Source organism: Lygodium microphyllum, chromosome 2 (genome assembly GCF_053477565.2).
Source record: "Lygodium microphyllum isolate KBCC chromosome 2, Lygodium_microphyllum_v1.1.10, whole genome shotgun sequence".
In the NCBI taxonomy this organism is placed as follows: Eukaryota; Viridiplantae; Streptophyta; class Polypodiopsida; order Schizaeales; family Lygodiaceae; genus Lygodium; species Lygodium microphyllum.
In genome coordinates this window covers 117,373,529-117,397,613 of record NC_141136.1, presented here as the reverse complement: position 1 = coordinate 117,397,613, position 24,085 = coordinate 117,373,529, and the positions used below count along the sequence as shown (strand labels likewise).

The window sequence follows — 24,085 nt, the reverse complement described above, 5'->3', positions numbered from 1 at the left end:
AACAAATGAAAAAATGGAAAAAATAAGCTTTCCTTAAAAATGATAGATTTTAGGGTTCAAAATGTAAGACAAAAAATTATATGCAAAAATTTAACATGTGTATACTATAAATGATTTTTACATGGCACCTTCCGTTTCCACCTCATTATAAGGGAATAAAATTTACTTTTCAAGGAATGTTAACATCTTGTATGACTTTTTATTTTGGTTTGTAAAGATTTCTTTGAGCTTGTAGACTAAGTTTTAGTCTATGCAAATATGTTTCCATCAACAAGTGTGGAATGAAAACCACTAGAGTCACTAACAAGTACATTCCATGTCATGCATGTTGAATTCAATAACCTTATTTACCTTAATCACCCATCATCCTTCTTTGTTGAAAATAATTTATATTTTGTATTTGCAACATATATTGTTTCAAAAAATGCATTATTTGGAAGGTTGTAAGAGCTTCCTTCACTTGATCTCAATGGACTCACAAATTGGGATTATTTTGATAAGGAAACCATCCAGGGTTGAGCTAGTTTATCTTAGTTCATCCCAATTCATGTTTTTGGACCAATCTTCAAGGAACATGTTTGCACAACACAAAAACTACATGGTTGGGCAAGAAGATGTCATCTAGTACAATAATTAAAATCTTTGGAGAAAATTTTATGTTGGTGGAGAAAGTACATGCATTTGATTTACTTCTTTGCAAATATTCAGAGGGTCTTGATATCTTATCATACAACATTACAAGGAAAATATTGCATCTTCAAATGGTGAATTGATTGAAAAAAGGGCATTCTCCATCTCACATGAGGACACGATATTCCTTTACAGGAAGGACAAAGAGATACATGACACAATCATTCTAGGTCTACTAAGGTATGTTAGTCCATTTTCATATTTCATTTCATCCTTGATTTTTCAATTTTATTTCCTATTTTCCAAGGATTTGATTCCCATGTTTCAATGCAATATAGTATTTGAACCAAAAATGGATCCAGACCCTACGACGTGTATAAAGATTGTCTAATATTATTGGAATCCCCTCTTGTGCATTATGGGGTCTAGGTCATGAATTTCCTCTTGTTGTCATCTTTTTTCTAATATATAATGCTCACACATCCACCTAATAAGATAAAAAAGGTGTTCGTGGTTGTAGATCCTCTTGTCTTAGCAAAAGCAAATGCAAAATCTCTCAAATTCTTCTTGCATGAAATAAACCCTAATGAACTTCAATTTGTCATCATGAGAGGTATATCCTTGTCCATATAATTCTTCATTAAAATATTAATGGGAATTTATTTATATGATCATGTTCATCTGTATTTGATTTCATGCAAATCACATTACATACCTCCATCTTGGACCTCAAATTTAGGAAAATATGTATTACGAAATCTTTCAATGGTTTCCATGGGAATGCTAGACTATAATTGTTAATTTAATTATGTTACTGATGTGTTTTAAATAAACTACAAGTAATTGATACAAGCATACTCTATATGTTTTCAAGATTCGATGGCAAGTTTCCAATGTTGAAGAAGAATAATGAGATTTTTGTTAACAACCTCCAAGTCCCTCAATAGCCAAACACCTCCTCCAATGGAGAGAGGGTAACAAAAAATTATTGGATATTTCTTTAAGCAAAGTTCATGATAGAGAACAAATCAATACTTGTAAGTGAGTTTCTACTTTCTTACCATAGCAAAAAAAATTTCCATTCTTTCTCATATTCCTCCTCTTATTTTGTAGTTTACACAATATTGCTACAAAGAAGATTTTGTTTAGCTTGTAAGGGCTTTGGCAATCAAAATTCTACTTCAAAGGCATATTGAACTCCCTCCAGATCTAGATTCCCCAAAACTTCAAAGAATTGCTTGAGCTAAGAAGGTAGATGAAGCCAAGAAGCCAACATTAAACAACTGAGAGGTAGCTGGTGCAAAGAAGCTTGCTTGCAACTAAGAAGTCTATGCCAAAAGAAGCCATCTATAGCTAAGAAGCATGCTATAGCTAAGACCAAGGATCCTGCATCTAGAGAGAGGGGAGAGAGAGGGTAAGAAGACCATTGAAGAAATGGTTAGTGCAACCAAGAAAAGAGGCAACAAAAAAAAAAATCAAGGTAAATATATTTGCTCAATAGATGCACATGGTGCAATTGGCCACCACAAATTTTTTCATAGAGGGGTGTGAAGACCCCTTAAAGGACGCCAAAAGGTTCTCAGAATGTCCCACTTAAGATGCCACCAAAGGAAAGTGGAGCATGTGCCTCTCCTAAAAGGTATCCTAGGATGGTAAACAAGCAAGCACCACCACTTACCTTGAAATCTCATTGAGCTTGCTAGCATTTTCATTTTTGAAACCCATAAGCATATTCAATAAATTGTCTTCCTCTCTTTATTTATCATCACCCTTATTTTGTTTCTTGCCCTATTTACCAGGCAAATTGTTCTCTTATTTTCCCTCATCTTCCAACTTGTCATTTTGATTTCCCTTATCAGTTAACTTTTCCTTTTGAGCTTTTTCTTTACTTTTTCTTGAAGTCGCCTCTTTAATGTACACATCTCCCTAAAATGATTCCTTGGATTCCTTGGGCCTTCTAGTAGGAGTTGGCATTAACAACTTGTCAAGCCTATATCTTATTAACTTGGCAATGTGCATATCCTTTTCCATCATTTTTACTCTATGGGCATGTGCAACACATACATAGCTATCTTGGAGGAAATCAATCAAATAGTCTTCTACAAACTCTTGAAGACATGCCACAATAGAACTTTGCCACCTAATGCTTTGACCATATCTATCACAAATTTCATTGACAAGCCTTGGGATAAGCTTGTTAAAGGACTTTTATGTTTTTCTAATTTCCTTAAGTGCATTCATTGGCTACCTAACCATCCTCCTCACAAAATTTGGAGCCCTCTCTTTTGCATTGCTAGCCAATGCATGGGCAGCTTCACCTTGTTTTCTCTTTTCAAAGTTTCCCACTCTCTGAGACTTGCCCTCTTAAGTCATTGTGATGTGGACTAGAACCTTTGAACATGTCATAGTTTTCCTTAATGTCTTAGGCACTTGGCCCTAACCTGCTTCTTAAGGGTTGCCTCTTCTTGATTAATGGGCTCTCCATCTCCCATTTTTGTTAGCATTTGTATTTTTCTCCTATCAGAGCTTCTATGCTTAAGAGACACCTTTGATTGAGTTCTCTCTTTTTGGTTTGACCCCCGTTGTTGTGTGTCCTTTGCCCTTTTTTTAACTTTACCTCAAGAACTTTATTTGTTGTATGTCTGCTTTTTACCATTGTCTATATACCGTATCATCTACAATCATGCAATTTAGACACTTGAGATGTTAATTATTAAAATCTTCCAAAAACATGCATTGTTGAACCTGGACCCTATGTCATGTAGGAGGAGTATTTGGTAGTGTGGGAATCTGTTCCTATACATAATAGGGTCTTGACCATTGGGTGGGTAGAGAGAAACATTAAATTTGGAACAAATGTAGCTACTAAAGACAACAAATGTAGGTATAATATGTCATATGGATGTCTATCCACCCACACAATACATAAACATTGTATGTCTAGGTAGATTTTAGCTACAGAGCACATCTAACAACTTTTGAAAGAGAAACACACACCATAAACTTAGAGTTTATTGTCAAGCATAGTTAGAATTCAAAATACATGTATAGAAGTGCTTATTAAAAATAGCTTGCTGACCCAACAAGGCTTTAGGAGACAGGTTCCTCTTGTAAGAGAATCATAGATATCGAGGAAGTTGGCATGGGTATGGAAGAGATCCTGTTTGTTGAGAGCAATAGAAAAAAAGTCAAACAAGCTTGATATATTTAATTTGAAAGTAAGTAATCTTGTGGAAGAGGAGCAAAAAGGCATAGCAATGTGTCCATTGAATCCCTCACTTTGGCCAATCTCCCCTCCATTCCTATACTTGGGAAGGAGTTCCTATTACTTAATGATACCTAAAAATTCATAGGGCTTAGGAAGGACTTTTTCATTGGAGTAAGCACAAGCTTGTACAAATGATTAGTACCTCAAAAAGTCATGATTTTTAAGGACCAAAAGTCAACAACTCTATATAAATTTATTTCAATTCATCAAGGCTCACACTTCCAACTGAAGTTGAGTTTTGGAGACTCAAAGACGAGTAGGTATTGAACATATGGATAGGGAGATGGAGAAGAAGGTCACTGTGGAGGAACCTTAGCTAGTTCTATTCATTTGTGGATAGAAGAAAGGGTTGCAAAGGAAGAAAATCCTCAAAATTGTGCCCTATTTTTGTTTCTTCTTTGCCATTTCTTTAACTACTTGAATATTTAATAGTTAAAATAACACATTCTCACCTTTTCTACATGTATTAGTTTATGATGATGATAGTTTCTTGACTCATTTTGGTGGCACAAGGACCAAGTTTGGGCAGGATTCTTCCCTTGCATAATGTTTTCCATGATTTAATCCAAACATTATGAAGATATACCATACAAAGTATAGTGACAGGCCATCTATGCCAATAATTGCTTTGAAGATTTTATGTAGATATTTAGGTTATTCCCACATACCTACAAATAAGGAAAAAATCATACTTATTGAGATATATTCTACAATAAGGTTTTTTGGCTATGCTCCTAAACAAACGGCTCAAGGAGTGGATACTTTTATACTACAACGCTTATACCCTCGCTACCAATCCCTTAAGGAAACCCCCTTTTACAAGGGTACATGAGGCAAAGATACCTCCTACATAACAAAAGTAGCACATTTTTGTTGAAAGACAAAGAGGATCACATGGAATCACAAAGCATCAAAAGAAGATGGCTTTGCAATGAGGCTTGAGCAATGCAAATGAATAAATTCATATATCATTAACTATAGATATAGACTACCACAAAGAGTGAATAATCTCCAAAAAAATGTGATGACAATCACATTATGTACAAACTCCCATTTTTCCAAGAAGTATATTGAACTATGCATAAATGGAGGCTTATATCAAATAGATCTATTGACAAGTCAACCACTCAAATTTTAGACTTTTCATGACACAATCACATTTATTGGAGATGGAAAGAATTGCTTATTGGGGTATTGTATCATTTGTAGTCTCAACATGTAAGAAAGGTTGACAATTTGAGGTAATTAATTTATCACAATCATTCTTGGGAGACAAAGTATGGATAACAAGGAAATGCATTGGTCAAGATATACAAAGTTAAAAATAATGGAGAAGCTGAAGAAGGAAAATCAATCACAAAAAGATCATGTCATTTTGAAGTCTCACCTACTTTGGCTAGTTTCAGGTTAAGACAAATGTATTTTAAAAGCCTTCATAATTTAGCATCAAAAGGCAAGGGCTTCAAGCAAAGAGTCGAAATGAATGCAATAGATACTGACTTCAATAATTTTCATTTCAAAGGTGAATAGAACACCCAAACAAAGAGGACATTTTCAATTTGCTATGGGATTAGGCTTCAATCTCTCTACAAAAATATGTATGGAAAGAACTAAGCAAGGATTTTTAAAAGATAGTTGAACCACTTGAAATTTTGGAAGCATGTGACAACACTTCAATAAGTAGACAAGGATATAGAGCAAGTAACAATGTGGTGGTGAAGAACCCTTTGTCAATATTGTTGAAGTGGTTTAGCTCTTCCTAGACCATATATGCTTACAAAGGAGATGCAAAAACAAAGCCTAACAATCACAAGCAATCACAAACCTCCTAGTTCTCTACAAGCATATTAAAGATTAAATGTATTTTACAAAAGGGAAAGAAAAAATATATATTGGTTTTTTAGTATAATGAATTCGACAATGTATGAGTGGATCTAAAGAGCATGCAGGTTGCAACGGTATGTGCTTATACTATGGCTCTAGAAAATACAAAGGGAAAACTCATATTCATATTAAAACTAGATGAGACACAAATACTAAAACACCAAAATATGGATTGCATTGCACTCATGAATAGGGCTTTATAACATATAAGGGATTTTTCCTCAGAGGGTAAGGTTAAAAGCATTCAATTCGAGGATAATGTATGGTGGATAGGTGCAGCTCAAGTGCCCAATGGAAGACATGAGACCCTCAAATGGCTTTTCAATCATAGACATCCTAGGCGTTATAGAGTCACAAGATAAAGGAGAGCTATTTGAGGTAGAAGGCATTAGGTCATTTGAAGTAGAATGGCATTTAAGTGCTAACTTGAAGACCTAAAATACATGTTTGAGATTTTTGGTGAAGTGATAACACCATATCAACACTTGTACTATATGGATGAAATGACATCCTTGGGTTGGTCTAACAGAAGAAGCATAAGAGTTGCCCTATCCAAAGGGACAAGATGAATAATCAAGCTAGGACTTTGAATAGTGCAAGACGATGTTTAGAAAGCAATGTCCTCCAAGAGCATTAGGCCATTTAAAGTAGAATGGCATTTAAGTGCGGACTTGAAGACCTAAAATACATGTTTGAGATTTTTGGTGAAGTGATAACACCATATCAATACTTGTACTATATGGATGGAATGACCTCCCTGGGTTGGTCTAACACAAGAAGCATAAGAGTTGCCCTATCCAAAGGGACAAGATGAACAATCAAGCTAGGACTTTGAATAGTGCAAGAAGATGTTTAGAAAGCAATGTCCTCCAAGAGCGTTAGGTCATTTGAAGTAGAATGGCATTTAAGTGCTGACTTGAAGACCTAAAATACATGTTTGAGATTTTTGGTGAACTAATAACACCATATCAAGACTTGTACTATATGGATGGAATGACCTCCTCGAGTTGGTCTATCACTAAATTGATTTCTTACTATGCATTCTCTATTTAATAAATCCATGTCAATAAATTAATGACTCACTTTTCTTTAAGTGTTGATGATGATCTAGCATGGCCATGAGACTATTTAGAGACCAATATTCCTAGTGTATCACTTAATGGGGTGATCCGAGCACTGTGACAGGGATATCTGGTACATGCAATACAAGTTATGAAGGGGAAAAGAAGTGTTTGACAAGTGTAAGAGTGTACACAAGAACCAAGGAGTTACACATAAATGAAGATGGATTGAGTTCTAAGAAGAGGAAGTGCATTAGCATTGTGTATATGTATTTATGTGTGCATCCAGGGATGCCTAGGAATGTTTACTTGTGTGTAATGAGCATTGCATTCATTTGGGGTCATCCTCTCCCCTACAAGTCAAGGTTTAAGGTCTTTTCTTTCATTAAGAAAGACGAGAGAGGGAATTCTCTCACTAAGAAAGACGAGAGACGTGATCCTCTGGAAGTGAGAGAGGTGATTTTCTCTTTCTAAAGTCTAAAATGACACAAGATTTTGTGTGGAATTCAATCTTAAGGTTGAGGCCCAAGCCAATCTAATGAACTCTCCTTATCTATGACTCAAGGTAGTTGCATGGACCACAAGTTAAGAGTACAGTTTAAAAAGCTGTTTTTTTGGAATATCCATTTTTAAAATATCTCGCAAGAGAAAAATGATCTCTAAAAATGGGCCGCTAAGGTTATCGAAAACAACGAGATCTATAACTTTCGTGTTGGACGTTTTTTCATCCAAACAACACACAAAGAGATATCTCGAAATTAGTGCTGTAGAGTGAAACAACCACATCTTGCATGAAGATCAACTCAACTCTCTCTCCAAGAAGAGAAGCTCTTGAAAGCTTATAAAAGAGGAGGCTCTCCTTGGGTGTAAGGGAGAGGTGAAGGAAGCATCACTTTGCATGTATCCAAGAGGAGAAAAGAAGGTGCAAGTACTGTAGAAGCCCTATAGAAATCAAGTGCTGCGGAAGCTCTGCTGAAATCAAGTGCCAAGAGGAGAGCCCTACACATATTGTGTAGGAGAGAAGGAGACTCAAGAAGGATCAAAATATGCCAACTTCCAAGTTGTGCAAGTGTTAGCCGGTTGTATACCGTGCAAGGAACCGTGATCTTGTTTCCAAGATCTACAAGTAAGAACTGACTTATGTGTAATGGAGGAGCTTGCTCCTTGTCAATAATATAACTCCACAAGGGGAGGGACTGGCCCATCTTCAAGTCCCTAGTGTGTTGCCAATTTCTCTACCTCTCTCTCTACATCTTTCTTTTCTCTCATCTATTCTCTCTCTGTGCCAACATAATATTCACTATATATATTTTAAGTATATAAGAAAGTCGAGCGTGTATCTTGGATTTTATAACATGGTCTTACACAAGAAGCATAAGAGTTGCCCTATCCAAAGGGACAAGATGAACAATCGAGCTAGGACTTTGAATAGTGCAAGCAGATGTTTAGAAAGCAATGTCCTCCAAGAGTTACAAGATACAAATTGGGAGGCCCTCCATCAAATTCCATTAGAAAGAGTGTATATTTATACATTGCATGCAAATATCTATATTCTTGATGAGCTTCTAAGGTTGTATTTAAATTATGCTTACTCTATCAAGCCTACATCACTTTTAGATGCATGCATTAAAAAAAGTGAAGAAATCATTTCAAGAAAGAGCTTTAATGGGGGCCATGTGCAACTTCAAAAGGATACACAACAATTTAGAAAATTAGTTGATGTATTAGCCCTTGTGCCAATGGAAGGGGCAAAGGATGGAAGATTTCTCTCCAGCTTTGATAATGTCCCAAAAAACAAAACATAGAAATGCTGGAAAGATTTGTGCCAATGTAAACCAACGTGGCAAGTGACTTCTCAATAGCATATGATCATATGAAGGTTTGAATGGAGCTCAATAACTTCAAAGGACTTTTGTGACAAAGCTAGAACTATGCAACCTATTTTTAGACTTCAAAAGGCTATAAAAAGTTTGATGAAAGCAATAATTAAAGCTTGGGCAAAGAAAGACATCACATTGTAGTTAATAAGTATTTTCCTTGAAAACTTTATCTCTTTCCTCTCCATTTGGAATATTCATCTTCCATACTAATATGAATATGACTCTTCTTTTTTCATTAGAGCTTTATCCATGTTTCTTGAAAGCAAAAGAGAGTGAAGGACCTACAACATTGAAGGATATGGTTATGGTGAGTAGCTTCTTAAACTAATGCAATTGCAAACACTAGTAGAATTACTTTAGCATTTCCATTACCTTGAAAAATTACTTGCTTCATCCAATCCAATTGGCACATCAAGCCTTTTTCGATAGAGTGTAAGAATACACAAAAAGTAGAAGAGCAATAATAAGAAAGAAGAAAAAAGGCTATCACAATGAAAGACTTCTTAATCCCTTACTATTAGCATCTCAATTACCTTCACAACTTTCTTACTTCTTTCAATTCTATTGACACAATAAGCCTCTTTCAATAGAGCATGCAAATACATAAAAGTAACCTCTTCCAATAGAGCAAAAATAGCAATAGCAATATATAAGAATAAAGATGAAGAGAAAGGCCTATCACCATGAAAATGACTTCTAAACCTATAAAGATACTTACATTCCAATTACCTTGTCAATCTTCTTACTTCTTTCAAATAGCTTGCCACAACTTGCTTCTTTCAATAGGATATAGAAATACATAAAAAATATAAGACTTCTAAAACTGCTAACAATGCAAATGAAAATGGAATCTCAAGCTTCTTCCAATGGCATGAACAAACATAAAGAAAGAGAACGCCGCTTAGACGAGAAAGAGAATGAAGAAAAGAATACAGTATACAAATCAACAAAATAATATGCAAAACCTAGAAAGAACATTAAAAAGTGAAAGAATAAGAAAAGTTTTAGTCCAAAACTAAAATGTAATTAGAACTTGAAAAATGAGCATCTAGAAGTCGTAATCAAATTTCTTGGAAAAGGTGACTTAATTTTCAAGATCTTAGCCAAAATCTTTGGGAATAAGGTTATTAAACATGAAAGTAAAAGGAAAATAAAGAAAAGAGAGAGCTACCACCATTGTTTAATGCTAATTCAACCCTAAAATTAGAGAAAAATAAGCAATCATGATGCGATTAAGAATTAATCCAAATTCTTATAGGGTTCGTTTGGCCTCGAAATTGAGCCTAATGGCCAAAGTCCCAAAACAACTATTAGAGGATACCATAACAAGAAACATAGTTAATCAAGGCTTGAATGCTCTACGGTTGGAGCATGTGACAGAATCTTTGGCAAAGGCACATGAGGTTCTCCTAAGTTTCCAACAAATTAAAGCGCATAGAGGCACACAATAATATTGTTAATTATAACAATGTATTGACTCATGTCATAGCTATCTCACTGTGGATATCCCTTTATAAGATATCATCCCATTGGCATACATGCCCCAAACCCAGGTGCTAAAGGATCACACTAACAAAGCACCTATAAGAAAGAGAAGAGGTAGAGAGAAGAAACCAAAAATCCTAACCCTACTTATAAATCAAAAAAGCAAAAAGAGAAGCAAAGGGAAGAAGTTGAGCTAAGCAATAGTAGCAAGACAAAACCTCTAGAAGTGATTGAATGAAACACATGAATCATATAGTAAGTTCCTTATGGGGCTTGTAGACCAAGTGTAAGAATTCCAAACTTAGTGGTAGAAAAAGGATACAAAATTTTAGGAAAAGAACTTTGAGCTTTGAGGATGAGATGCTTCTCTTGGTGTGAAGCACTACATGAGAATCTAGAAATGAAGCACCAATAGTTTTTCCATAGTGAAGTCAAACCCTTTGTTAGTTTGCACTTGTTAAGTCTTAATTTATTTTTGAATACTCATGATTATATTCATTATCCTAACATTATGACGTAACATTATAGATGTTCAAATTGTCCAATGCCCAATTCGTTGAGCCACAATATCAACTTTAACAAGGGAAATATAGGAATAATAAATAACATTTTCTTGAAAAGGAAGATGTGTATGTTTGAATTGTAATTGAAAAACGTAGCTCCAAAAGGTGGTTACTCAATTGATTAAATTGACTACTATGGCCTCACTTACTTGTGTTGTGAATTAGTTGTAAACTCATATTTATCAAATGAATCATTACCTACAACACTTGTTTACTAAGTGGATTATCTCTAGAAAAATTTGTGAAGAGAACTATTAAGAAATTTGAGTGTGTTATATGCTACCATGCAATGCTAATGGCAACCATATCTTATTAAGCAATGCAAGGCTTGCCCACAAAATCTTATCAAAGTTTGATTGAGTGTATTGGGCCCTTTGATAGACCAGACATATAAATGACTTGCATCATGTAATTGTCTCCATAGAATCTTCTAAGCTAGCACACCCTTTTCCGTCAACCTATGTTTCTCTCTTATTGAAGAATTTTTGGCTCCTTGATACGAACTTACACGTTATACTACATGTTCTGCTAATGTGCATGTTTCCTATCTGTGAAGGCCAGTTATGCCTAACAGGATCACTACCATAGTGAACCTGTGTGTGAAATGGCATACCCATTGATACCTTTACCATCAAATGGCATTTAGAAAAATAGAGGTGGAGTGTGAAGTGCAAAAGTTGTGGAGAGCCACTCAATTTTTAATATTTTTAAAATGGTTAAAATTGATATTTTGTTGTTAATCTTAGAAATGAGGAATAAAAACCAATGAATTGTTTGTTAATGTGAAACTTTATTGTGATTCTTTTTGTTGGGTTGGGGGGTCTTTATAGCTGTCGTTCTCAGCGTCGTGACTTTGCATGCGTGAGGAACCTTCGAAGGGAGGGGAGTCGCGCACGGATTCCAAGCACTTGAAAAAGTCAGATTTCAGAGAGAGCTTTCCCATCCGGAGCCTTGACGGATTCCAGGGGTGGATTCAAAGCCCGATCGCAGAAAGGGTTTCACATCCTTGGGGTTGTATAAGTTGTCGATACGACTACACACCTTCATCAAAGAATCAGTGAAGCGTCGATACAGTATCTCGTCTAATGATCGTAAGCTCGGCCATGGCGAGGGTTCAACAACCCACTGCACTGTTTCTGATCTGGAGCATCGCGTTTGCTGCCATCTGTGCGTCCTCCCTCGCATCTGCTCGCCGTTGCCATGGCCCCCGCACGGCCTTCTCCTTCCCTGACATGAGCCAGGGTCTGGAGCACCTCACCCTCATCGGCGATGCAGCCGTCCGCGGCTCCGTCCTTCAGATCTCCGGCTCCCAGCCCCAGACTGTCGGCGGACTCTTCTACTCGCAGCCCGTCCGCCTGCACAAGCCCGGTAAGTCACCCTCCTTCTCGACCTCGTTCTCTTTCTCCATGGATTCGAACAGTGGGGACGGCCTCGCCTTCATCATCACCCCCACCAAGGACATCAAGGGAATGAATGGGCCCTGGCTAGGCCTTTCCGCGGGAGTCCTTGGTCCTGATTCGTCAGACCGCCCAGCCCTTGCTAATACGATCGCCATTGAATTCGACACATCTATGAATCAAGAGGTGCAGGATCCAAGTGAGAATCATGTCGGGCTTGACATTGAAAGTATGGTCTCTGTTGCCACTGCGGAGGTCTCTGATGGCCTTAGCCTCAACAGCGGCCTGCGATTGTATGCTTGGATCGATTATTATGCGCCTCTGCACCTGTTAGAGGTCAGATTGAGCGAGTCATCTAGCCAGAGACCCGAAAACCCCATTTTGTCACATTCTGTGGATCTCTCTGGTGTGTGGAAAGAGGAGATGTATGTTGGGTTTAGCTCATCTACAGGTGATTCTCCTCAGAGGCATATCGTCTATTCGTGGAGCTTTGAGGCTGTTGCTCCAAAGAAGTGGAAGGGCCCGAAACATGGCCGCCCGGGATGGTTTGGTCCTCACTTTAGGCACGGTGATTGGCATCCTGAGCATGATGAATGGCATCATGATCATGATCACGATCACGATCACCATGATGACCATCACCACCATCCTGAAGGTGGATTTCCAGGCTGGCACCATGACCCCAGACCAGATGATTGGCAGCACATACCTCACCACCGCCCTGAGGTAGACAAAGATGACTTCTGGTTTGACAGTCTTGATGACGTCTGGGAAATCCTGTCATCCCTCCTCCTTGGGGCTGCCTGTGGAGCAGTTGCTGCTGCTTTCATCCTGGTTGTATGGGCCTTGATCCGTCGCTACTGTATGAGAGATAATCAAGTGGAGGATGCTGGCATCTTATATGGCTTCCAGAAGCTGGCCTCTGCAGGTAAGCTTGATGGTAATGGCTACCAGCAAGTAGCCACCAAAGAGCCAGAAGAAGGCACGACTGTTAGTGCATAGAGATGACATTTCTTGTCTGCTTTATTTGCATAGCGGTATGAGACTTATATGTATATATACTGCTTTTTACTTGTATTAAGTGGAGAGGATGCAACTTTACTACAATCAATGTAAAATTCAACCCAAAACATAAACCTCTATGAATAAACAAATAGTATATGAAATACTTTGTGGTGGTTTTATGTGCAGTGATCTGCAGCTATTTTTGGAGTTAATAGAAAAGGCTCTAAAGATAATTTAGATGAGCGAGTGTGTTTCGATAGTAAAAACATTCTTCACAACATAAGCCCTTTGGCTTTTTATCAAAGTATTTGATGTATTGAGCTACAATGAAATGTCCTCAAGATAAAAGAGTTAGTTTCTTTTGGATCATCTCATGTGGCACTTGAAGGGCATAATGGATTCTTTGCAAAAGTAGTAAATAGTGGAGATATTTGAGATGCACTTAAAGTGAATGGGTTGAGAAATATTGTTTAAAGGTTGTTACTACCCATCCAAACATTGTAGGGACTAGTTGTGCACAAGGCATCAAAAGAAGCTAAGCCTAAATATCAAGGACCATGATTTCACGTAGGAAAAAGAGATGCTTGAATGTGCACTATTGGATTTTGTTAGCAGCATGTAGGCCAAAAGAAGCACAACTTTGTCACACGTCTCCACCCACCCAAAGTGCCACCCATTAATATGGCCACATTTGATTTGTAGAAAACTTTTAGTGCTTGTGGCTTACTAATGTAGAATGATAATGCACTTGGCATGTTCATGTTTCCTTGTAATCATGGATATCACACTTATTGTTTCTCATATCGCTACCATGTGCAATAATATATAATGGGTATTGGATCTTAGGAGTGGGGGGTTCATCATATACATATATATCTTCTATACAATGTGGGTTTGTGGTTTATTTATAAATATTTTAATTTGTGATTTTTAAAAATAAAACAAAACTTATTTTTATTCAATTTGTAAGTAACCTCTTTATATGACATCTTGTTGTATGTAACAAATGTATAAAAATGGTGTTTTAAAAGCCCCTTATTTTGAACTCACAGTATACGTACATGTATTCATAATTGATCCCCTCGAGAGATTGGGTTCACATAACGAATTTCACATGTCGTGCGGTCTTTGTTTCTCTTAGAAAATAATGATGTACCTCTACAAGAAGTTCACATATCATACAATCTTCGATGATCTTCAACATTAGATGCATCAAATCTTGTATGCATCTTAACTTTAGTTTTTCCATTGAGTTAATTGTTAGTTTCTATTGCGTTTGCTAATTAGGAGCATAAAATATATAGCTTCTTTAATGCTAGGTGCTCCAAATGACTATCCGAGGCATTGATAACTAGCATTAGCTAGCATATGAGTCTAGTAGCTACTAGTCAGAAACTCATAGCTACCAAACCTAAGATTTGTAAGGTAGCTATTAGTCTAATATTGGTAGGTACTAGTCTAATATTAGTAACTTTTTGAGAGTTGTATTTGCCACCACTAAGTAAATTGTTACTTATTGAATTTCCTTGTACCTACCATGAAAAGATTAGTAGTTACCTTTGGGATACTAGTAGGTACAATTATTTAGATTATTATCCATTAGCTAGAATAGTAGCTACACTATGGTTGTGTGTGGTTAGATGGTTTTCACTGGGTAGACTCGTAGATTCCACTTTGATTGGTAGTTACATTGTGATACTATTAGATTCATGTGGTTTGTTTGTTCTCACAAGATAGACTTGTAGTTGCCACAATGAGCTTAATAGCTACATTTGTGAGACTCTTATCATGCTACCAACTATCATTTGATAGATCGGTACCCTTAGGTATTTAGTTGTGTGTAATATTTCCAGGCAATACAAGTTGGTTAGTTTAAAAGTTAGTTAATTAATAAGCTAGTAAGGTTACTAACTAAAGTAAAAAAATTAACTAATATTAATAACTAACTAACATTAAAAATAAATAAATAAATAAATAAATAAATAAAATCGAGTCATAACTCGATCTTTTTATGAATTAACAAGGACCGTAGCCATCTTTCATGGAAATTATAACGTGAACAAGAGAGATGAGCTATATTAATCACTAATGTTAATGTGCATAGTAAGGATGGTCTAAAAATATTAGACTTTTGGACAAGACTAGAATATTTTAGATATTATCCTTTTAAGAGAGAGAGAGAGAGAGAGAGAGAGAGAGAGAGAGAGAGAGAGAGAGAGATGGAGAGAGATGGAGATTTCTAGAGCTTGATGTCATTTAAACAAAAGATAAGCGATGTGTGAGTTTTAAAATTTTATAAAAAGAAAAATAAAGAAAAGTGACTAGCAAAATTGGTGCGCCGCGATTGCAGTCTAAAGGCAGTAGACAACACTTGGAACAAAGAAAAGGAGTGAACTGAGAGCTTTCTAATCAAGTTTCTTGGAGTTTTACTCCTCCTTTCAGAGCCAATGGAACCATCAGATTTATGATATGAGCATCAAATCACTGATCTTTCCAAGATCCCTCTCCACAAAGAGCTCATTTTCTTAGCCACAACCATTCTTCTCCAATTCACTATAAATAAGAGGCATGGGGGCACTTAGGGAGACATAAAGAGACTCCAAGAGGCTACGAGAGAGAGGTAGAGAAAGAGAGGAAGAATGATACTCCTTCAAGAGACTGCGAGAAGAAGAGAGAGAGAGAGAGAGAGAGAGAGAGAGAGAGAGAGAGAGAGAGAGGAAGAGAGCTAGCTCAAATCCCTTGTCTCAATCTTTAACTAAGCCATATTCTCTTACGCTCTCTCATCTCAAATCTATTCCACCTTCCCTATCTCTCGAACCACTCGTAGACGATGGTTCCAAAGCGACGAAGTGAAAAACCCATGGATGGGATCCTGAAACCCTGAATACTAGTTATGAGAGTTGAATCTTGGTGGACAGAATATCCTTATGGAATTTTGTGTATCTTCTGCTAGGACGGAAAGATGAAAATTGTAATAAGCTTCCAATATAATAAAAAAGTTGCTTTACTGTTCAAATTGTATGAATGTTGGTGAGATAAATTATGTGAAGGAACCTGTGACTTAATGGACTAATTAAGGAAATAGGTTGTATATGTTTCAATAATTGTGTTGTAGGTAATTAAAAAACTAAAGATGACCCATCATCAGAGGAAAGAGGTGGGCCTAACCCCCGATGGGTCCGTCGAATGGTAGGGTGGTCTCGGTTAGCTGGGAGCTTTTCTAAATCGGCAATAGAAATAGGAAGGCGGTAAATTGACCACCAACTAGTCGTTAGGTAGAATGGACTTACATTGTTTTAGAGGGGATGGAATGGGATTTTGCCTTATGGGCATGAGGGTTGTACTTACTGCACTCCCCTCCGTCTCCCATTCTCTTTGAACCAAGTGCAATGGCAAGTCCGCTTCAGATTGAGTAATCCTCTAAAATTGGGACTCAAAATTACTGATGCTAGCTAGCTGCTAGGAGATCCATCCGATTTTAGGAACCCAAATCTTCAGGTCGATCCTAGTAGGTCCGGCCGGAACTCTCCCGTTGTGAAATAGACTCAGTAGGGCCTAAGTGACAAAGCCCATGATGTTCCAAGGGAGCACCGGGCGGCATCATTTTCAGGAAACCTACTGATGGACTACTAAAATGTGTATTGTGGATTGAGTCTAGTGGACACCTCACAGTTGGTATCAGAGCACACGTTAGTATAGATTATGATGTAAGCTTAAGATAAATATTTTTTCTAAGCATAGCCTAGGACATGTTTTCTTCTCTTTATTAATGTATGTTTTGAATTATGGTAGAGTAACGAATCTTGGAAGTGATTCTCGATCTTTTGAGTAATGTTTATGTTAGCTATGCATTCATCCAGTTTTTCCTAGAGAATTCAGATAATGCGGGTACTAGATCAGTTGTACAATCCCTCGCCTCTATATCGTGAAAGGCGGTGGATGAGGATATTGCATTATCGATGCAAGCTGTCTAGCTTATCTTCAAAATAATTTGAAAAGGGTAAAATGGATGGAAGATCTTAAAGTTGTCAAGATCTATCTATTTTATGAGGCGAGTGTAAAGTCAACCCTGTATACTAGAGGCAAGAAGATCAAACTAAACCAGTATATCTATGGGAAAGTTACGAAGATCCTTCCGGCTGAGAGAATCAAAGACATAGGTCGCTCTAGCCGTTGCAACTACAAAAAAAATAGATTTCCTGAACTCCCTAAAAAATATAGATTCCTAGATATCTACTCTCCGAATCCAAGTTACTTCATAAAGAATGTATTAGGGTGTCATACTTAGATTGTAGTAGGGAATCCTTTCCTGAAAGAAAATAAGATGAGCCTATGAGCCATCTGAATAATGTATTTCTTTCCATCTGATTGCCTTATACATCCATTGTAATAAAAGATTGATTGATACTTTATCAATCAAAGAAATAATGCAACCTTTTTTTTTTCTTGAGACCTCTGAAATTGCAATTTAACTTTAACATGGGAAGAGAGTTTTATTTGAGAGCTGTTTCAATAAACTAAGCAAGAGATAATTTGAGTATTTAACTCTATTATTGACACTATATAGACTTTGTAAAATTTAATTTACGAATTGTTGAAAATTTTCCACACCCACAATAATTCCCAACGAAGCTCAAGAGAAAAGGAATATTTTGAAGCAAGTCAAACCTCTGGAGTTTGACGGGAAAGCCGAAAATCTGAAAGCCGATGTATAGATTTTGATCGAATCTATGGAGGATTATTTTACTGATACTGGAACTATCCCAGCCAACCAAGCCATGATAGCTAAGCTAAATTAGTTAGCAAAGCTCGACTTTGGTGGAAGCAGTGGTGCCGAGATCAATGTCAAGATTGTGGGAGAGAAGGAAGGAGTCTCGCTTGAAGCTTTCTTGCTTGTACAATGGGGGAAGACACGCAAGGGTGGAGGTTGAAAAACAGTTTTCCTCTTCTTAGTTGTGTAAGCCAAAAGAACTCAAGTACAAAGAAATAGAAGAACCCTATATATGGGTCTCAAACCAAACTCAACTAACTAAGGTGGCATACTAACTGAGCCACGAACTAGAGTAGATAAGGATAGCTATCATGTAGCTATTATTCATGGGCGGTGTACCAACCGCATCTGCAACTGACAAGTCGGTGACATAAATACACAACGGTCACCCTGGCGTATCACGAGTGGAGCTCGATATCTCAACACTCCCCCTCGAGCTCAATCCCAATTCCTGCACACCAAGCAGGTCTCTGAACTTGCGCAGCTTCTCTGCGCCCAATGCCTTCGTGAATATGTCAGCTACCTGATCCTCTGTGCTGACATAAACTAGATCAATAAGACCTAGTAAAACCCTCTCTCGCACATAGTGATAATGCACCTCAATGTGCTTTGTTCTAGCATGATAGACTGGGTTATTTGCCAAGTGTATACTACTCATGTTATCACAATAAATGACAACTGGTCCATCTGTAGACTGATGCATATCATAAAGTAGCTTATGCAACCAAGCTACCTCACATGCAGCCATTGCTGCACCCCTGTACTCAGCCTCTGTGCTCGACAAGGCAACTGTAGGCTGTTTCTTGCTGCTCCAAGTGACTGCAGCACTCCCAAAAGAGAACACATATCCACTGGTAGATCGTCTATCAGAAATACTACCAGCCCAATCAGCATCAGTGTATCCATGCAACTATATCTGAACCCTAGTCTCATAAAATAGTCCATACTGCAATGTGGACTTCACATACCTGAGTATGCGTCTAGCCGCATCCAAATGTGGTTTCCTTGGAGCCTGCATAAACTGACTTACCAATCCAACATCATAGCTCAAATCTGGCCTGGTAATAGTCATATAAATCAAACTTCCTACTATGCGTCTGTACATAGTAGGGTCTTCTAGAAGCTCACCTGCATCTGTGCTCAGCTTCACATTCTGCTCCAAAGGAACTGAAATAGGCTTACAGCCTGTCATCCCATATTTGGACAGCATGTCCAATCCATACTGCCTCTGCAAGAGCTGTATCCCACTTGGTGATCTAATCACCTCAATGCCCAAGAAATAACGCAGCTCTCCCAAATCCTTCATCTCAAACTTCTGCTTCAATAGCATTTTCACATGAAGGATACCTTCATCACTGTCACCTGTCATAATCAAATCATCAACATAAATGACAAGTAGCATAATACCTTTCTCTGTTTTTCTCACATAAAGTGAGAAATCTGCCTTGAAAATCTGAAAGCCAATAGTGACAAGATACTGTCCTATCTTGTTAGACCATGCTCTAGGTGCTTGCTTCAAGCCATACAAGGCTTTCTTCAACCTGCAAACAAACTCAGGATGAACAGCATGCACATAACCTGGTGGCTGCTCCATATAGACCTCTTCTTGCAAATCACCATGCAAGAAGGCATTCTTTACATCCATCTGATGTAAAGACCATCCCTTTGATGCAGCCATAGCAATGACTGCTCTTACAGTTGCCATCCTTGCAACTGGACTGAATGTTTCTTCATAGTCAATGCCATATGTTTGTGCATACCCCTTGACTACTAATCTTGCCTTGTATCTGTTCACAGAACCATCTGCATTGTGCTTCACCTTATAAACCCACTTACAGCCAATTGCATTCTTACCTTTAGGCAAAGGTACTAACTCCCATGTAGCATTTGCTTCCAAGGCATCCATTTCTTCATCCATGACTTTTTTCCATTTTTCTTTTCCCATGGCTTGCTAAAAAGATGTGGGTTCTGGTTCCTGTATCACTTTGACCATATATGCATAGTGAATGGCTGTAAATCCATCATATTTCAGCCTATCCACAGGATACCTAGCTCTCGTAGACCTGCGCAAAGTAGGTTCACTCCCAGGTGCTCTCAAAACATCCCTGGTCTTCCTTACTCCAGGTGTAACAATAGAAGGAATACCCAACTCATCATCAATGCTCTGTTCTGAGCCACTGGATTCACCATCCACATAAGAGTGACCTGCATTCACATCAAACATGGACTGATCAACCTTCTCTTTTCCTTTTCGTGATACCTGCATACCACTATCTGCATTACTTTGAGAAGATTCTCCTGATCTCAATCTGCCTGTCCATGGTGAAGAATGTGAACCACTACTAGAGGACGCTCCAGGTCCACTAATATTTTGTGATTGCTGCTGTGAATTTTGTGCAGCATTACCATTTTGTGCATCTACATCATCAATCACATTTACTGGTTTATACCAGCTACTCATCTCATAAAAAACAACATCTGTGCTCACTGTAAACTTACGAGTAGAAGGGTTATAGCATCTATACCCTTTTTGCTGCAGAGAGTAACCAATAAAGATGCACTTCTCAGCTTTTGGATCCAACTTGGATCTCAACTCATCTGGCACATGTACATAGGCAATGCAACAAAAAATTTTCAAATGAGAAATATCTGGTTTCCTACCAGTATACCTCTCCTCTGGAGTCATTCCATGTATTGCTGCAGTGGGAGTCCTGTTCATTATGTAGACTGCTGTAGCAATTGCTTCAGCCCAATAAAAATCTGGCAAGTCTTTTTCATTGAGCATGGCACGAGATACCTCTCCAATATGCCTGTTTTTCCTTTCTGCAATTCCATTTTGTTGTGGGGTATAACTGCATGAATATTGCTGCTTTATGCCATGCTTCTGCAAGAACTTTGCAAACTCATTTGAGAGGTACTCTCCCCCTCCATCTGACCTTAGGCATTTTATTTGCAGACCTATTTCTTTTTCAGCCATAGCTTTAAGGGTTTTGAAATGCCCAGAAACTTCACTTTTCTTTTTCATAAAATACACCCAAACTTTTCTGCTATAGTCATCAATAAAAGTGACAAAATAATGACAGCCTCCAAGAGATGCAGCTTTAGTAGTCCACACATCAGAGTGGATTAATTCCAATGGCTTCTCACTCTCTTGAACATGTCTAGGAAATGGTTTCCTTACCTGTTTTCCAAACTGACAGGCTTCACATACCTTATGCATTTCTGCAACCTTGAATTTTGGCAATCCTGCAACAATATTTTGGACCTGCATTGATTTAAGTCGCTGTACATTAACATGACCAATGCGTTTATGCCATATATCAATATCTGCAACTACACCGGTTCCATGTGCAAACATTGCTGCACTCAATTCAGACATGTCTGCATCCAACGTAAACATTCTGCCCTTCTTCTTTCCTTTTGCTATCAAGCGACCTTTATTTTTCATATCCTCAACAAAGCATCCATGAGGATTAAATCTGACCTGCAAGCCCTACTCAACCATTCGACCGATAGAAACCAGATTCTTGGTGATATTCGGGACATAAAATACATCGGACATGTATTTCTTTTTCCCATCCTGCATAGACAAGGGGAATTTTCCAATCTGCACAATAGGATGTGCAGTATCATCACCAGTCTCCACAAATCCTGGTTTTTCCATTTTCCTTGCATCCTCCATCCATTCTGCATGACCTGTCATGTGGTTTGATGCACCTGAGTCAACATACCATACATCATTGCTTTCTTCTGCACTTGTCACAGAATTGTTCATGTGCTGCACCATGAACAAATGCTCATTTCTGTCATCACCCTGTCTGCTAGAAGATGCATAATTCCCTTGTTGCAGTTTTCCATTCATGATGTCATTCTGCTTTTTATAGCAGTCTTTAGCCATATGACCCATTTTACCACATTAGTAGCATTCAACATTACTGTTTGCATTTTGACCTCTTTGCCATCCACCACGACCTCTTTGGCTCCCCCTGCCTCTAGAGTTACCACGTCCTCCTCCATAGGACTGGTTTTCTTGAGTTTGCTGCATATTCTGATTTCTGCCACGGCCTCCAAATCGGCCTCCTCTACCTCTGCCTCTACCTCTTCCAGCATTTGAGTAGAAGATAGCTTCTTTTGAAGTTCCTCCTGAAGAAGATGCACCACCATTTCTTTGCTCCTCAGAAATTAGAAGAGCAATCAGCTCCTCAAAATCAGGAAATCTTTCACGAACTGAAATGGATGTCCGAAACTGTGCATAATCCTTTCCTAGACCATTCAAGGTCACAGAAACTAAATCATCATCTTCCACTGGCGACCCGATGGAAGCAAGTGTATCTGCAATCTTCTTCACTTTCATGTGGTAGTCATTGATGCTCATATTTTCTCTTTGCACATTATGCAACTCTTGCTTGAGCTGCATTTTCCTGGCTTGCGTATTTGTGCTATACATTTTTGACAAAGTATCCCATGCCTCCTTTGGCGTACTTGCATCCTGAATATGCACAATCATAGAGTCTGAAATGCTGATAGACAGCCAGTACATAACTTTCCTGGCTCTCTCATGCCATGTTTTAAATGCCTGCATTTGCTGTTGATTGGGAACATCAGGAAGAACTAGTTCTTCTTCATTTCCTGCAACAAATTTCCAATATCCTTTTCCCATAAGGAAATTCATCATTCTAAACTTCCATGCTTGGAAGTTATTCTTGTCAAGCTTTTCAGTGACAATCTGTGAAAGAGAATCAGATGCCATTACAGAACACTGCAAAAAATTCTGTCACTGCAAAAAACACAGCTTCACCCTCACAAGGGAAAATCTGCAAAACTGGCAAAAGTGGTATTTGACCACACAATCACTTCCTAGTGACGATTTTGCATCAACAGGCAACAGGGATGATTCTGTAACTCCCAATGTCTCTGCGCACAAGCATACGATGCAATTTCTACAGTAACTTTTCACCGACCTGTAGAACAGTGGCTGCACAGCATAAAACTGGGCCTTTTTCTGAGTGCGTGCAGAGAACTTCCGCCTCCAAAACAGGCCCTGAAATGGCCTCAAATAAAAAAAACAAGGTCGCCAAGGGCTAAAGCCCTTGCCCGCAGCATATAGCGCCCTCTTGCTTCACCGTGAAGGGCGTCTCAACCTGAGACAATACACTCTTGCACTTTCCGGCTGTGCTACATGCAGAGATCTACTCCCAAAACAGAAAATGAAAGCAACACTGCTCCTCTTACCAGAACACCGCGAGCTTAGCTTGCTTTCTTGAGCTCCTTACCACGAACAAGGCTCTGATACCATGTCAAGATTGTGGGAGAGAAGGAAGGAGTCTCGCTTGAAGCTTTCTTGCTTGCACAATGGGGGAAGACATGCAAGGGTGGAGGCTGAAAAATAGTTTTCCTCTTCTTAGTTGTATAAGCCAAAAGAACTCAAGTACAAAGAAATAGAAGAACCCTATATATGGGTCTCAAACCAAACTCAACTAACTAAGGTGGCATACTAACTGAGCCACGAACTAGAGTAGATAAGGATAGCTATCATGTAGCTATTATTCATGGGCGGTGTACCAACCGCGTCTGCAACTGACAAGTCGGTGACATAAATACACAACGGTCACCCTGGCGTATCACCAGTGGAGCTCGATATCTCAACAATCAAGGTGTCCTTGAAAATACCATTACTTGGGATTTGCTGAAAGAAGCGGTAAGAGGAAGGTATTTACCTCTAGCTTATCGCAACCAAAACATGAATGAGTTCTTCAGTTTGAAGCAAATGGGACTGACCTTGGAAGCATACTACTCCAAGTTTGTTTCTCTTCTTAAATATGCATCCCCCATGGATACTGTTCAACAAGTGTCCAAGTTCTGCAATGGGCTAAATTATTCTCTGAACACTCGTTTTGAATCAATGCGTCCCATATACCTCCAAGATGCTTTGATTCGAGCTACTCCTATTGTGCGGGAAGTACAATCAAAGCCTAACAACAATAAGTTTTGGAGCTACAATAACCAGAACAAAGGAGGATTCAAAGGTCAAGCAAAAATAACCCAAGGCCAATTTTACCAAGGACAAAAGAAGAAGAAAAAATCCAACGCAATTGGAAATTTTGTTCCTACCCAGGGAAACAGGGATGGTCTTCGGTGCTT

General features: G+C 38.2%; 1 protein-coding gene across 1 annotated transcript; it reads left to right on the top strand.

Moving 5' to 3' along the window:
• Positions 1–11,728: 11,728 nt before the first annotated feature.
• Positions 11,729–13,336, top strand: LOC148040224 (lectin-like protein At1g53070). Its single transcript, XM_087697751.1, has one exon. It carries the CDS (start codon positions 11,857–11,859, stop codon positions 13,168–13,170), a length of 1,314 nt encoding a protein of 437 aa, XP_087553877.1. The 5' UTR covers positions 11,729–11,856; the 3' UTR covers positions 13,171–13,336.
• Positions 13,337–24,085: the final 10,749 nt, after the last annotated feature.